Source organism: Cariama cristata, unplaced genomic scaffold (genome assembly GCF_000690535.1).
Source record: "Cariama cristata isolate BGI_N322 unplaced genomic scaffold, ASM69053v1 scaffold12354, whole genome shotgun sequence".
Classification (NCBI taxonomy): Eukaryota; Metazoa; Chordata; class Aves; order Cariamiformes; family Cariamidae; genus Cariama; species Cariama cristata.
In genome coordinates this window covers 45,204-62,095 of record NW_009611333.1, presented here as the reverse complement: position 1 = coordinate 62,095, position 16,892 = coordinate 45,204, and the positions used below count along the sequence as shown (strand labels likewise).

The 16,892-nt window shown below is 37.9% G+C and overlaps 1 protein-coding gene across 1 annotated transcript in view; it reads left to right on the top strand.

Annotated features, from left to right (window-relative positions):
• The first annotated feature begins 3,704 nt into the window (after nucleotides 1-3,704).
• Nucleotides 3,705-16,892, top strand: part of KIAA0232 (KIAA0232 ortholog) — a 50,114-nt gene continuing 36,926 nt past the window's right edge. The window contains 1 exon segment of the mRNA XM_009698218.1: nucleotides 3,705-3,935. Within this exon segment, the coding sequence (XP_009696520.1) occupies nucleotides 3,705-3,935 (231 nt within the window).

Sequence of the window (16,892 nt, the reverse complement as noted above, 5' to 3'; positions counted from 1 at the left end):
CATTGAGTACCTCAGCCTTCTCCATGTGCCAAGTAACTGGGTGTTCCATTTCCTTCCGGAGAGGGCCCACATTTTTCCTAGTCTTCCTTTTATCACCAGTGTACCTATAGAAGCTTTTCTTGTTGCCCTTAACGTCCCTGGCCAGATTTAATTCTATCAGGGCTTTAGCTTTCTTAACCTGCTCCCGGGCTGCTTGAACAATTTCTCTGTATTCCTCTCAGGCTACCTGTCCTGGCTTCCACCCTCTGTAGGCTTCCTTTTTGTGTTTGAGTTTGTCCAGGAGCTCCTTGTTCGTCCATGCAGGCCTCCTGCTGTTTTTGCCTGACTTCTTCATGGTTGGGATGCATCGCTTCTGACCTTGAAGGAGCTGATCCTTAAATATCAACCAGCTTTCTTGGGTCCCTCTTCCCTCCAGGCTTTATCGCATGGTACTCTACCAAGCAGCTCCCTGAAGAGGCCAAAGTCTGCTCTCTTGAAGTCCAGGGCAGTGAGCTTGCTGTGCACCCTCCTCACTGCCCTAAGGATCTTGAACTCTACCATTTCATGGTCGCTGTAACCAAGGCTGCCCTTGAGCTTCACATTCCCCACCAGCCCCTCCTTGTTGGTGAGAACGAGGTCCAGCATAGCACCTGTCCTCTTTGGCTCCTCTATCACTTGGAGAAGGAAGTTATGATCAATGCATTCCAGGAACCTCCTGGATTGCTTATGCTCCACTGTGTTGTCCCTCTAACAGATGTTGGAGTGGTTGATGTCTCCCATGAGGACCAAGTCTTGTGAACGTGAGACTGCTCCTGTCTGTCTCTAGAGGGCCTCAACTGCTCAGTCTTCCTGGTTGGGTGGTCTGTAGCAGACTCCCACTATAATGTAACCTGTCCCTGCCCTCCCTTTAATCCTGACCCATAGGATCTCGGTCAGCTCCTCATCCATCCCCAGGCAGAGCTCCATGCACTCCAACTGGGCATTGACATAGAGGGTGACAACCCCTCCTTGTCTCCCCTGCCTGTCGTTCCAAAAGAGCCTGTATCCTTCCATTCCAACACTCCAGTTGTAGGAGCCATCCTGCCATGCCCATGATGCCAGCAAGGTCATAGCCCTGCAGACATGCACGTGTCTCCAACTCCTCTTGTTTATTCCCCATGCTATGTTGTTTGCACAGAGGCCTTTAAGTTGGGCCCCTGATGAAGTGGAGTTACTGGCTGGAGTGGCTGGGATTCCTTTGTGCTGCTCTTCGGGGGTGCTCCCGCTGACCTGTGATCCCTCTCCAGGCTCTGGGCATCTATTGCTGGCACTGGCATCAAACTGGTAGGAGTGGGATGGATTGATGTTCCCCTCCCCCAGCAACTTTAAAGCTTGGCAAGCCTATGACTAAAGATGCTTCTCCCCTTCCCTGACAGGTGGACCCTGTAAGTCCCCAGTAGACCAGGGAGACCCCATCGGCCCGCAGGGAAACCTGCTGAATTGGAATAAATGAACTTCTCATTTGATCACTTTCTTACTTTTTTTCCCACTGATTTTCCTTCCCATCCACCCTTTCATAGTTCCCCTTTCCAGTGGAACCTTCTGTCAACTCTGTCAAAAAGTTGTTGATTTCCTGAACCTTCAGGTAGTTCTGCTCCATGTCTCAAAGACAAATCAAGAGTATTAGTTTTCCCAGATCTTTGAAACACGGAGTTTGGGGGGCTGATGGGGATTGTGGTGTTGACTTGGAGAGTGTTCATTGCATGCTGTGGAGTACAAACAGGAAAAGGATGAAATAGTTGTCCAAGTGGAATGTTGTTCTTCAACAACTAAAAGAATATGGACTGCTTAAAAGTTTGGACTTGATTTGGAGTATCTTGGTCACAATATTACAGACTTTTCTTATACTTTCTGTTCTCTGATTATGTGATGAAGCAGTAACTTCCAAGCCCTTTGCAGGATGTTTCTACCTACTGTTATTTGTGCTTACTTAAGAGATTCCAATACAAACATCCTGACAGAGATTGAATACTCTTGTGTTACCTACTTTCTCAAAATGAACATTGCCATCAGAGAAGTAAGGCGGCTTTAGTGTAATGTAGGGTTTTGTCATCTCTGTAGCAACTGATTATAGTGGGTTTATTTTTGATGATGTTGCAACTGACTCAGTAAAGATCTGGAATATACAGTTGTACCTGGGTGGTGATGCAAAGAAAGCTCCTAAAAACTATGATCTTTTGTGGTGTGGATATAAGTTACAGCTGTAAGGTCACCTTTCAATTTTGTTTGGCCACAAAACACATGCTGCCCACACGGAATGCTGCACACAGTGTATAGTTTAGATAGTTATATTAGGTGTTGTCTGTTTTGAGTGTGTTGGTCATTTTGCAGTAGGGTTGAAACAAAACAGTGGGTTTTGCTTAGATCCTGTAATCTTTGTTCCCTTTCAGTAAAGAGATATTTCCTTCTAGGATTTGAGCTTTGTTTTCTCTTGCTGAGAAGCTGGAGAGGAGAGAGAAGGCCTACACAAATGCCAGATTGGCATGTGGTTGATTGGCAGACCAGTCCCAAAATGCCTTTTTTGGACTGGCTTCTTCTAGGTTAGAGGGCAGAATGTGCCTACGTGTGTGGTGCTTGCACCTTCTGCCCCTTACTTACTGAGATTGATTTGGGATTGTGGGTTGTATAAATAAGTCTTAGAATGGTTTGTCTGTTTGAGGATAGGGTTTATAGTGTAAGCTCTCAGGTAAGGCTGGTGTATGCTTTCTGTAAAGAGGGTTAAGTGTCAATTCTGGCACTGATAAATTAAGTTCTGCTCAAATTTTTTAAGTTATTCTAGAGATTTATATTTTTCTGAGGACAGATTTTGGATGATAAAATGCTTTGTATCCTGAGGCAAGGCAAATATTGAAACTAAAAAAAACAAACCCAAAAACCACGAACGTGAAGATAGCAGCTATTTAGTGAAGAAACTCCTGGCCAGATCAATTTCATAAATTCAGTGTTTTATAAACAAGACACTTTTTTTCTATTCTGGAAATGGAAATCACTGCAAACCAGTAGGATTATGTTGTCTATTGTCTTCTAGTGATGCAAAATACACAGTCAGTCTTCATGCAAACCAACACAAGATTTATTTTTTTTTAATTAAAGTGATTTTTATTCAGCTGATAGTGAAAGTAATAAAATCTCAACTTTCCCATAAAGCTAGGTCAAACATATATTTCAATCAATGGATTAGTTGTGAAGTCTTTGATGAAAGAGTCTCTCTTCCTGCATTAAAAAGTACCTTTTCTAAGAATCACCTTTAAACTCAGAATAATTCCTGTTACTCTTCAAAATGACGCTGAATAGGTGTAGACTAAGCAGTGTGTAAATGACTGCTTTCTGCATTGGGTGTTTTTTTTCACTGTTTAATATTATTCATGTATGGATACATATTATCACAACTTATCATTTTTTCCTCTTTATAGGTCCTGCTGGGGACTTGCATCTGGCCTCAATGTGAAATTAAGGTAGAAAAACACATCTACATATGTGTTTGCTATTAGGATTTAGTTTATTCACTGGTCATGCCTGAAGAGTGATGTTCGTCTCTAGACGGCTAACTGCCAGGAAATATAAATGATTGTCCTAGAAGTCAAGCCTCTCTCCTATTTACTGGAGTGAAAATCACCTCCAGATATCGACGGAATATCAACTACAGAAAATGCTTCACGTTATAAGGATGCCAACCACCTAGATTCATGCGCCCTATCTGTACAGTTGTTGTGGATGGTTTGCCATCTGAAAGCTCCTCAAGCTCTTATCCAGGCCCTGTATCTGTTTCTGAAATGTCTCTGCTACATGCTTTGGGTCCAGTGCAGACCTGGCTGGGACAAGAGCTAGAGAAGTGTGGCATTGATGCCATGATTTATACTCGGTATGTCCTCAGTCTTCTGCTGCATGATAGCTATGACTACGACCTGCAGGAACAGGTATTTACATATTTTAGATGTTGTCCAGTGAAAGTGAGTTTTTGTATCAGTTATGTTTTGTGTATAATACATGGGTATGGCTCAGATCGGGCGGGGGGGTTGTCTTTCAGTGTGTGGGTGGAAAGGGGGGTATAAACCACATGGGAATCAAATTTGATGGTTGAATTGACATTAATGTAGTTAGTTTGCTGTATGACCAATTACATTAAACACAGTTTTCACATTGCTACAATTGATATCAGAATTATTAACACTGGAATGTTCTGTATCATAAATGCAGACCTTCAGTACTTGTGATTATAAGGTTAATTTAATATTGGAACATTAGGAAACTAATGTAATTCTTGTAAACTGTGTTTCAAATTGGCTTGCTTTACAGTAGTTTGTAGACTCCCCATCACTTCTCCTCATGGATTTCATCTTGTACTATTTTCAGTAAAGAATAAAAAAACTCCACTTTTTTTTTTAGTAATCAAGTCTTTAAAATACATTATTGCACATACATTATTCATCTCTTCTAAAAGAATGTTAACGCTGAATCCTGATAAAAGGCATGCAAAAGAGTTGTGGAACAGTGAGTCGCTATACATGGCTGTAATTCAAAAAGGGCAGGGGAAGAAAAGTGAAGCTATGTACCAGATAGGCACAAGTCTATTACTGTTTCCATGTGCCTTTGTTGCTATGGATCTTATATGTTCCTAGAACATACTTTTTAGTCCTGATTTAATATCTTTTTTTTTTTTTTTTTTTAATTTCTCTGCATTATGAACCTATATCAAAATACTTTTAATAGCAGAATTTTCTGGATATAAGACTCATGGAAGTTCTGGTGTTTTCAAGAAGGGATGGGGATTCTGTTGATGATAGACTTCATCTTAGAAGGTGGCTGTGATTACAGTGGAAAGGAAGGAAAGCAAATACCTCTTATTTGGTGGGTTAATTATTAGTTCTTTTTTGTTGCTATTGTTTTGGTTATACTCCACACATTGCTACCTAACTGCTTCAGATCTTTCATTATTTTCTAGTTTACCTTTTTAAAAATCCAGCAAGAGCAGGGTAGGGTATTGTGGAATAGATGTATATGTAGCTGAAGCAGAAAAATGTTCATGTCAGATGCTGCCAGTTTCTGATCTCTTAGCAATCACTACTGTGCATAAAAGCCTTCATGCTTCCATTGTGCAAAACAGAAAACTTTATGTGCAAAAGTAATTTTTGTGCAAAAGTAATTTTTGTTCAAAAGTTTATCTGGCAGCAGTGGAAGTCACCAGGAACAACCTCATGATGAGTAATAATAATAAAAGAAACCTCACTGTAAGCAGTCTTTAGGATGTACCTGGACAGTGAACTTACTTAGGTCTTGGTCAGACATGAATAGCTGTATTTTAGAAGGGTACAGAATAAAGTTCCAAAACCTGATTGAAAGGAGGGTGTGGGGCGAGGACAGAAAAAAGAACCAAGTGAAACCACATCAGAATTTGAGGAGCTTCACAGATAGCCCTGTGGCCTTGGGGAAAAATGAAGACTTGTTTATTTTCTGTCCATTTTAGAGTGTAGTCATAACTGTGAAGTCACTGCTGTAATAATTTGAAGTAACTGAAGTGCCAAAATTAGTTTTCTTTGTATCAGGCTTTGCAAGAAGCAGGGTAGCTATATTATGGAAAATTCATTCAGTTTATTTCTCGTTTAGATACCTTAACTGAGTGCTTTGTGGGTTGATAGTGGCGCTTTAAGGAATGTGTCTGTTCTTTTTCCAAGTTGATTATCTGAACCTAATGAGCCATAGAGAGAAGAATACCACATGCTGACAGGGTAGCCAAAACCGTGTTGCTGAGCGGGTGCTGTAGTACACATGTAAAAGATGTCTCCTGAATGACATCGAGATTTGAAGAAGCTGGGTTTCTTTCCCACCTCCTCCGATTTGATCCTGCATTTTTTATTGCATTTGTTCCCTCTATTTCAAATAACTGTTTTCTAAATTTTGAGACCAATATCAATTTAGCTTTGGGATGATATTCTCTAATAATGATTGGATGTATATATTATGCAACATACTGCTACCTAATTACTTTCTCAAATAGCTTAGTCTTTAAAGACTGGAAATACAGATTTCTTACATGGAGAATTGGGGAAATCTTAAAACACATGTGCTTGTTCTTCTATTTATTTTATTATTTATTTATTTATTTATTTATTTTTATCTTGTGTATTGCTTACTGATTATTTGTATGACCTGGCATTTTAAAATTAATTTTGGTTTAGTTAAGTCATTCAGAAACAGGAAAATCTGTACTCTATAGCATATATTTGCATATAAGCAGTTTCAGTCCAATTTTGGTGATGGGAACAACACTAAGACAAAGGGGAAAAGCAAATATTGGTGGTGTTTACAAATAGAAATCAGGGAAGACTGCAGCAAGTAAACATCTAAATAAGAAATAATTTAGGAGTAAAATATTGAGAGTTGCAGCGCTCCTTTAATTCAGATTAATTTCCATGGAAGAGTTGGTTCTTGGCATCTCAGGAATTTTTTCTCCCATACTATTCCTTTGATTCTTGAGAAAGATGACAGAATTTCTAGGGAAATAACTGTTCTTAATAGTGAGTTTATTGCAATGATTTCTCCTGAACTTAGAGGGCAGCTTTAAAGAGGATGGAGATTCTCTTCACAAGGAGCCTCATGGAGAAGACAAAGGACAATGTGTACGAGTTGCATTGGTTGAAGTTTCATGTTCATATGAGAATTTTTTTTTTTTTTTTTCTCCTCTGTGGGAACAATCATTCAGTGGAACAACCTTCTCAGGAACGTGATAGAGTCCCCATTGCTGGAGGTTTTCAAGATGCAGTAGGACAGGATGCTAAACAATCTTATTTAGGCTCCCTTTCCCTTGAAAGGGTGGACCAGGTGATCTTTCAAGATTCCTTCCGACCTGGGCTGTTCTATGATACTTTGCTTCTAGAACTTTGTTTCTGTGGGGCGTGATCAGTCATCACTTTTCCCCAAAAATACAGCAATGACTTCTGTTTTGAACAGACTAGAACAAATGTGTGGTCTCCAAATTCTGTGCTTTTTGGGGGTGAGGGTGGTGAAGAGGACAAATTTAGGAATTGTTAATTTTATGGATACTGTATAAACCATCTTCATTAGAAATGTTGCAGACTGAAGTTAAGATGGTCATTAAGATCTTCCCACCTCAGAATGTTGATAACATCATTAGCACTGTTTTAGTCACTTCAGGGAGCCTCCTTCCATGCCTTCTTTATAGTGTTCTGGTGTCATCAACTGTAGCAGGGAAATGGAACTCTGAAGTCCTGGACTGAGGTTCTGTCAGGTAAGTACAGAAAGATTTAAAATAAAAAATGAATGAAGAAACATCCCCAACCTTATCAGGTATACCCAGCTATTTAAGATACCAGTATTATATTGTTATCAGCCACTTCTGGTAATGTTTAAAATCAGTATTTCAAAAGAATATGGGAGTCTTAATTGACTAGGCCTTCAGGATTATTTTTGAGAATAAGCAGGATGTTCCCTTCTTGTGTGTGAATAATACGTAATGTGTGGTTTCTGGTCTTGATTCTGCTGCAGACTTCTGTGGCTTTGGTCACTTGACCTCTCTTCCTCCAATATTATCGGTCTCTGTACGGTGAGGTAGTTTGATATCTGGATAGGAGATAAAATGTGTTTAAACGTTTGGTGTGTGGTGGGTTTTTAAATTTTTTTTCTTGGTTTTTTGGTTTTGTTTTGTGGGTTTTTTTGTGAGTGGGGTTTTTTTAGTATTTTTTTGTTTTGGTTGGTTGGTTTTGGTTGTTTTTTGTTAATTCCATACCTTGCCCAATTAGATTGGTCTCTGTTGACTGTCTTTATATGGACACAGACTCAACACTGCAAAATGATAGATCAGTAAGTCATGAGTTTTCAGAGAGCTGATAGGGGCTTTTTGCAAGTACTTGTGTGTGGAGCTGTGGAGGGAGGCACAGTACGGAAAACATAGGTGAAAGTAAAATCCTGATACACTCCAACCAAATTTTACTGGAAGGTTTGCAGTTTTTATTCTGACTCATGACTTACGTAAACTGAAATATCTGTTAAAATATTGGGAAAATTGATAAGCAGGTATGTTGTGCCCAACTGTGTTTCAAAGTACTAGAGAGCTTTCAAGAAAAGAATTTTGTTATGGTAAATTGCACTGTGGTACCAAGATCTTCCATATGTTACATATGTTATACATACCTATCAAGAATTACTGTAACGCTTCCTAAATATACACACTTTAAACGTTTTTTTAAAAAATACTCAAGTACTGAAGTTAACTTAATTCTTGTTGGCATTTATAGCACAATTCTTATTTAAGCCATACGTGCTGCTTTTGGAAATGAGTCTAAAAGCTTAAGATGTAGGTGTTCTTAAGCAGTCCTTCATTCTTAGTGTGCGCACTTCTTTATTTTTTTTTATTTCCCTCTCTCCCCCTTTTATTTTTGCAGCAAGGATATTGCTGGTGGGAGAGTTTAAGAGGGCAGAAGGGAGGAGTCTCTTTGGGATTTTTCCCCAGCATTGACTGATGGAGGAGAGAATACAAAGACAGTATGAATTGGGTTTGGACATTTTCCTTGATTACTGTGATACAACAGGATAGTCATAGAAATAGTTTGGGGTTTTTCTGGCTAGTTAGTTTAGGTCTGTCATATCAGAAGACAAGTGAGGACTTCAGTGGTAGATTTACTCCCCCCCTCCCCAAAACAAAGATGTTTCTTGCTTACAAACTTTCTAAAGAATATGATTCTCAAACTGATTTACACATAAATTTGGTGTCTACATGGTCAAAAATTACTAGAGGAATCTGTTGAAACATGCTATATAATATATTCATTATTTAGGTGTGTTAGGTTTGTTTGGCTTGTTTTTTTAAGATTTGAGACCTATCAGTGGTCTCTGTTCCAAATGTTTGGAAACCACTGATATTTTTTTCTGAGGTAGATGACCTTTTAGGTGCTTTTGGTCTATTAAGGAAAACCTCATAAAATTGGTATGGATTTAAAGACTGTGATGGTAATTAAAGTGCAGAATGTTTCTGTTGCGTATCTATGATTTCATCATTTGCATTTTATTACTGATTTTTCTTATTTTGAAATAAAGACTAAATTAAGGCAAAACCCCCATGAAGTTACTGGCAAATCTTTTTTACTTTTGGGGAGATCTGAACATTGTGAGACAGCCTTTTGACTTCAGACTAGATTGATCTTTCATCAGAATGACTTGCTCTTAGTTTCCTAATGTTAAACCAACTGGGTACTTTTAAGATTTCTGATTGTTCTTTAAATGCTAATTAGAAGTATATTTTTAGATACGTGTGTTCTCAAACCAGTTTGTGATACAGTAAATATTGCATTAAGATAGTATAATCTGTATGAAGCGGAAGGCATTGCCTTAAAATACATTTTATGTGAAACGTTATTTCATTGATCTTTATTTGTACAGTATTAAAATCAGTGTTCTGTGTTGTATCTTTTATATACTATTTGTAAGCATAGCTGTTTCCAAATATAACAAGTTCATGTTTTTTTGGCCTGTAGACTGTTCTTTTTGAAGGGATGGAGCCTTTATTAAAAAAAAAAAAACCTAAAACCAAACCCAGCAGCTAGTCTGTGAGATAAAGGCTTTGTTTATAAGCCATGCAGCATGAAGGTCTAAATGCATTTAGTATGCATACTTTCCATATCAAGTATCTTCTGTTGCTTTTGATCTACTTCTTTCAACTCATTTTTGGAAATTGACATTTTTTTCTGACCCTCAAAAGCAAAAATCCTAAAAAAGTTTTTTTTAAAAGGTAATCTTTTCCTAACTCTCAGAATTAAGTAGCTGTTGTACTGCAAACTGTGTTCTTCCGTGACCAGCATGAGATTTTTCCTTTTGATTTTTCAATTTATAAGAGGGAGGGTTTCATTCTGGAAGACTAATGATTTGTAGACTGATTTGAAATAGTTCCATTCAGGTAATCTTTTATGTGGAGGGATAGAAAAAGTCTTCAGAATGATACCTACACTTCTGCTGACTCTCTGATCATAATTTTTATTCTTGCCTTTTCATCATTAGCACTTATGTATTTAAAGTCCAAAATGTAGTTTTCTTTTTTGTATTGAGAGAAGAACAGAGCAGTGGAAAAGAGGCCTCAGCACACGTAAGATACATTTTAGGTCTTTACTCTATGGTTTTATCTCTGTAAATGCTTTCGGCCTATCACTCTGAACTGGGATCATTGCCAGCTCTTCTGCATTTGGCTAGCATGTGCTGGTGACATGAGACACTTTGGTGACAGCAGTTGTGATGTACCTGCTAGCTTCCAACATCCAGTTGAATGTGGGGTGTTTGTTCTCCCTGCCATCCCATGTTAACCCAGTAGAGGGACCTGATATTTAAATTTATATTCTAGTAATAGATATTTAGTTTTTCATGTGTGTATTTTAGGGGGAAGAGGATGTGTTTTGTTGTGTTTGTTCTGAAGTGAAAACTTCATCCATAACCTGAAGATAGGAGGAGAAATGAGGATTTGGTCCTCTGTACTACACTAACTCTGTATTAAATGTTCATCTGGCTGGTATGCCTGTTTAACAAATGATGACAATGCAGGTTCTAGTATAATTACAACTGCTCTTCTATCATCCCTAAGAAATAACCGTGGGTCATTCAAACCCAATTTTTTTAAGTGCATTAAAATATGCAGAGTATAGTTCAGTTACAGTAGGGTAATGCTGTGTGACTACTGCACACAAGTGTCATTAAGTTTCAAAGTTCACCAGCAACATGTAGTAGTAAAGTTATTGAATGCAAAACATTTTCAGTTTAGTTTGTATTTGTGTTACTGCTTACTAAGCTGTGCAACATTCCTGTAGGAACAATTTTTTAAATTTTCTGACCTTATTTTTTTAATCATTAGCCAAACTAAGTGTCTAAAATTCAAGTTGTGGAAATTTGTGTATGAAGAAAAAATTAGTTAAATAGGAAAGAGAACTGTGAGACCAAGACTTTAACATGTAAACTGAAGAAAGAGCAGTTTTATCATATAACAGTACTATATCCTCAGGTTCATATGCCCATAAAATTTATTAGTAGAAAATAGTTTAACTTTTGTAAAAGCTCAGATAACTAAGTTTGAAAGTTCATAGAGGAAAACTTAGCTGTGATCCTTCCCAGCCCTCCTCCCTCCCCCTTCAAGAGTGACTAACTGAGGACTATATAACTCACACTGTCATATTTAAGCTTTGGAAAATAAATCTTACGTATACAGTATTAACTGGGTGAGAAAAATTGGGGAGATGTGGATTCCTCTTCAAGTAAGCAGTGGAAGATGACTGAAATGGCTTTATTGTAAAGGGACATGCCTCAGAAAACTCCCAGATATTCTCTCTGAACTGCTGCATGTGCAGCAGGGTAGGGCCTCTTATTTTCAGTCTTAGAGCAGCCTTGTGATTCCCTCAGCACAATGGGTTTTGTCCTGTGAAAGCACATGTAGTTCAGTTTGTGAAGAACAGCTGCACCTATAGCTTTTTTTGCAGGTGCTGAAGTCATTTCGGTTGGATTCTTTGCAAGCGCTGTCAGTACAGGAGCTTCCAGCCAAAGCTCATGTAACGGTTCTGACCAATGCAACTCAAGTTTGTACGGGTGCAGTGTCTCCATGGGACTTCTCCTTTTTTTTCCTTTTAGTTTTTTTAAAATTATTAATTTTTAGTTTGCATTTGACTTGCTAATTATGAGATAGCTGCTCTGTTCTGTATTTCTGTCTTAGTGACTGTTAGATGTGGGGTAGATTTAGAGTATCATGAACTAGGCATTTGTATTTTTTATTCTGTTTTAGGGATAGGAATTGTGGTGGCAGGGATTGGAGCTCAGCAGTACGCGGTCAGAGTCACTGTGTTTGTGCAAACTGTACAGGTTGCAGGGTAGTCAACTTCAGCTGATAGTGCAAAAGAAAAGCATTTGTTCTCAAGGACTGTGGTTATCTGAGAAATTTTGCTTTCAAATGGTCTTCTGCCTTTATACTGGTATGAATGATCATGTTGAAATGCTGAGTCCTTTGCAAACATGTCTGTTCCGGTATGTGAAATGTCCATTTCAGGACATGAAATTTATATAGGCTCTGTGGTGCCTGTCTTACATACTATCCTATTGAAGTAGGCACATCTGTGTAATATAGTTAAAATGTTATAATTAGTTTCTGCTCTGAGTAATCACAGCTTCTTTTAAAACAGTACCTTTTTGTGACTTTCTAAATAGCGTCTAATCCTTAGTTATGGTGTATCTGTCATAGTCATGCAGAAGGAATAACAGAATCACTTTTTTATTGTTAAGTTACGACTACTAATGTATTCTCACAAAGGCTTACATAATGCAAAGCAGAGATACAGGCTCAAATGCCAGGCTGGTTAGCCCTCCGAACAGTCAAGATTTCTTTGCAGCCATCTCTGTGGTGATATAATTGTACTGGTTCGGGGTCTGGGGCTAGCTGAGATACCTCTTTAGTGTTCTTCGTTCAGTAGACCATTGCGTGATGTTTCGCTCACCACATGTGTCCAAGCATAGATACACACTGCCTATATTCTCTGAAATAAGATGATTACAGTGGTCTGTGATGCTTGCCACACAACCTTATTCCGAAGTCCAAGAGAGCAGCCATAAATGTTGTGAAATAACTTCTCCAGTCATAAAATGTCCCTTTCAGATATCTGGACTCTATAGTGGCAGTTTCTGTTGAGTTCTTGGCTTTCTTTTCTGACACATAGGTAAGACATGCAAGTAAAATGATGTCTTTATAGCTGTAGCTATAGCCTTGCTAAATGTTCTTCTGTTCTGCATTTACTTTAATGGAAAAACTCTAAAGGCAGCCCGCTCAACAAACATAGGATTTCAACAGATGCAGCATTTACATGTTCTCTCACTCTTGGGAGTGGGTGTGATCAAATTTCTTCTGCTTGGTTTCAGCCTAGAGTAACTTCTAATTAGTGAACAACACATAGACTGGCCTTTCAAGTTGGTATGATTATAAACAAGAGTTTATAATTGACAGAAGCTCAAATTACAGGATTTTATACTCAGATTGATTGGTTTTGATAGGTAGAGTTCTTCCCTGCGTGCCAGTAGTGGAATCATCAGTCCTGAGTGCCTTGAGGACCTTGAAGAGGTAGCAGCGCATGATGTGGTCTGATACATTATCAGCTGTTCTGTTACAGTCCAACTGCATAGGATTATAATGTTCCAGTTACAGCAACTGGGAAAGAGGTGACTGTGGCAGCTAGATGGTTCTCTGGCTTTTCACAAAAAGTCTAAGATGAATTCTTTACCTAATAATACCTGGATTTGGCGTAATTATCTAACATTAAAGAAAGTTTTCCAGTCCTCTCCATTCTGTGGTAGCATGGCTTTTGACGTGGAGAAAACTTGTGCTGCTCTCTGAAAGTGTACCTATCTGCTGCTTTTCTGCTGAACCTCTTGTTGCATTTCTTTTGGAGAATATAAGCTGAGCTTGTGCTGCTGTTCTTGTTTTTTCTTCTGAATTGCCTTGCATAGGTATTATCTCTTTCTTTTTGTCTCAGTCCAGGGTGGCCTGTGAGGAATGTCTGAGCTGATCCTGACCCATTAGACCTTTCTCATTAATTATAATGAGATGCAGTGCCTCAAAAGCCATTATGAAAAGGTATATCCCTGTGGCTCTAAGCAACCTATGAGAGTTTTTCCTGAATCTCAGTTCAGGGGAAGTATTTTCTCAGGGAAGATCACTGAAGGTATTATACAGGCTGTTTCTTGAATAATCTTAAAGGTGAAGTACATGTGTGATCTGTTGCAGTTTTCCCCAGATTCTTCATTATGAGATCCTCCTAGAAGTAGTGAGGACCTGTTCCATTTTGGATATAAGTTATGGCTATTTTCTTCCATTCCCTGCCTTATCCAAACATCTCAAGAGTTGATTTTTTTGAGTTTTTTGAATAAGTTTTTGGAAAAGCTTTCTCACAGTGCACAACGGTTCATACCTGTCTACCCAAACGTTGGATTTAAATAAACATCAATGCTGTAAAAACTGTTGTTTCAAGAAGAGACCAGGACTGCTGGGCTACCTGGGTTTTCATTATGTCGGCTTATATAGTCTTGTTTTCATTTATTCACTACAAACCTTGATAGCTGTCACTCACTTAAGATAAGCTGATGATAGACTTTAGCAGGAAAATTGTGTGGACTGCATGTTGATATTCAGAATTATTTTGGGTGTGTTTGTGGAGAGAGAGAATGTGAATGCCTTTGGAGAATGCTGCTGGCTTGAATTGAGACGATTCTGTCTTACAGGCAGAGTAAAGAGCTGCCCATTCTGCAGTTCTATCAAAACATTTTGGAGTTTGTGGTGTCTTGTACAATCCTTGACCTTGGTATAGCAATTGTTTTGGGTGATCTGTCTGTTCCTGTTTTTGAGCTTCTTTCTAAGGAACAGTGGCATATGCATTCACTGTTCACTCTGTCCATATGAGCATTCGTTTTATTTTTCCCTTTGGCCTGTCCAGTAATTTTATGATTTAACTGCATTTGAGCATCTTTAAGAAAGTTTTGTAAGAAAGGTTCCTCCTACACATTGGTAGAGGAGTCTGCAGACGAATGCCCCAGATTGGAACAAGCAGACAAAACTTAATCTTTATGTACTGCAGTGGAGAGGAACTGGCCAGCCATTCAGTAGATTTACAAATCTGAACTATTCATGGCAAAAGTACTGATCAACTGTTCTCCTGAGTCTTTGGCAAATGTTTGCCCCTTTTAAAAAGACCGTGAGTAAGATTTTTTTCCCTTTCCCTGGAGATATCTCTTAATCTGTTAACTGAGAATTATAAGAAGGAAAAAATGTTCACGTATGTTACTCAGTCTTGCAGGACTCTGCTTGCATACCTTAACAATTTTGGGAGTTCTTTTTCACATTAGATGATCTTGTCTACATGTTTGGCTTACTTATTTTGATGGTATTCTTTGAGTTAGATTCTTAAAGGGAGAGACTCTGTGTGTGTGATTGTTTTTAGAAATTGAGAATTATATTGAGAAGTAAGAAATGCTTCTTTTTTTTTTGTATGTGCTTGTTAATGGAACTTGCTTGTTGAAGCAGCACGTTTTGGCTGACCAGCAATCAACTTTTACAAGAGCAAGAAATGCCAGGCTGGTAGTATGCTTGAATAGCAACTGCTTTGTGCTGAAATTAAAATGCTTAAAAAAGAAAAAGAGGAATTCTTCAGAATTCTGAGTCAGAATTTTTTTAACTCAGCATTTTCTTCTCTCCTCTAAGAGAATGGAAATTCTTGCCCTAAAGTCTCTTGTATATAATTTGAAATAGAAATGTCAACCACATAGATAATTATGGCTGTTCAAAACATTATCTGAAAACTTGCTATATTTGTGCATCATCTTAGTGTGTATCTAATTCAATCTGTAATACATTTATGCAGGGGGAATCTTAGGGAACCAGTTTCTCTGAACTTACTTTAGGAAAAAAATCGTGGTTTTTTGCTGATTTGATTACCTCATTTGGGGAGTTTGTTGATCAAGTTATTAAATCTGATTATTTGCCTGTCTGTTCTGCTGATAAGGCAAAACTTAAGCCTGTTTACTTACCTGAATAGCAACTGGGACCTTGAGTCATCTAGTGTTTCTGCATCAGTGAACTTGACTCTAGCTTTTATGAAATATGGGTAGCTCCTGCAAGATTCTTTAATTATGTTTGAACACTGATTTTCCGTTGATGTGTAGACTATGAGCTTCAAAACAAACTTCTTTCAGTCTTATCACAAGGTGTCACGTTTATTATCTTACTGATAGTAGATACTTCTCTTATCTTTATAACAAATGAAAGTAAGAGGAATCAGTACCAAACTTGCTTTTCTTCTGCTTCTTCAATTTCTTGGTAGTGTGGAAGGAAGCGGTGGAATTGCTGCTTTTGCATAGTTGAGCAGGATAACCAGTTTAGAAATCACCTTCTAAAATTTACACTTGTATATTAATTCAGGATTGAATTAAGCACTCCAAGTACTGGATTTCTTGAGGCAACATTAGCGTAAAGAATATAGATACTTCACCAACATTTCTTTAGCCACATTTATGGTTCTTAAGTTAAAAATTTCTAATATTAAATTAATCTGGTTACATCATAGGTAGGTACAGTAGGACTCTGAAGAATAGATGTTTAAATAGCAGTTTAGATATTCAGACTTGGATTTTTCCAATATCAGGATGACCTTGGCTTCCTGTTGGTATTTATTTAATACTGGCTGGTCGTCCCTTAAAAATTTACGTAGTGGTAGTCTATTTTAAATATTAGAATTTTGTAAGCCAAATTTCATTTTTTCTTCTGTTTGTATGCAGTGTTTTTAAATCTCTTAAGTTTGGGGTGGCATTGCTTTTACGAATCGTTCAGTGACCACTGAGCAGAACTGTGAAAATTCAAAGTTACGGTACAGCTCTTGTGTTAAAATGAGTATTATCATATGATCTCTAGTTCTGTTAGGAAACAATGTAAATGAAGGCATCTAGTAGCTGCAGAGAACAGAAGTTCTTAGTGATTCTTTCCATGTGAAGTAAGTAATTTACTTGCCTTCATGCATACAGAATGTTTTGTTGAACTGCTTTCTTTCCTGTTTGTTGTGGACTTAATATTTTCTGATCTAAGGAGTAGACCTACTAATGGGCTCCTGACCACTGGAGACAAAGGAAAAAAAAAAAAAACAGGAAAAAAGCAAGACATTAATTGCAACCATTTGAAACTACTGGATTGTCTTTTTTTTTTTTTTTTTTTTTAAAATCAGTTTAGTCATCATAAAAGCAGAATTCCACTCAGTTCGTGTGTCACACCTCAAGTTCTACAAACTCAGTCTCTAGGGTATATGACATTTTCTTGTTTCTTAGCCATTTTACTGTAATGCTTTTTTTTTTTTTTTTTGGTA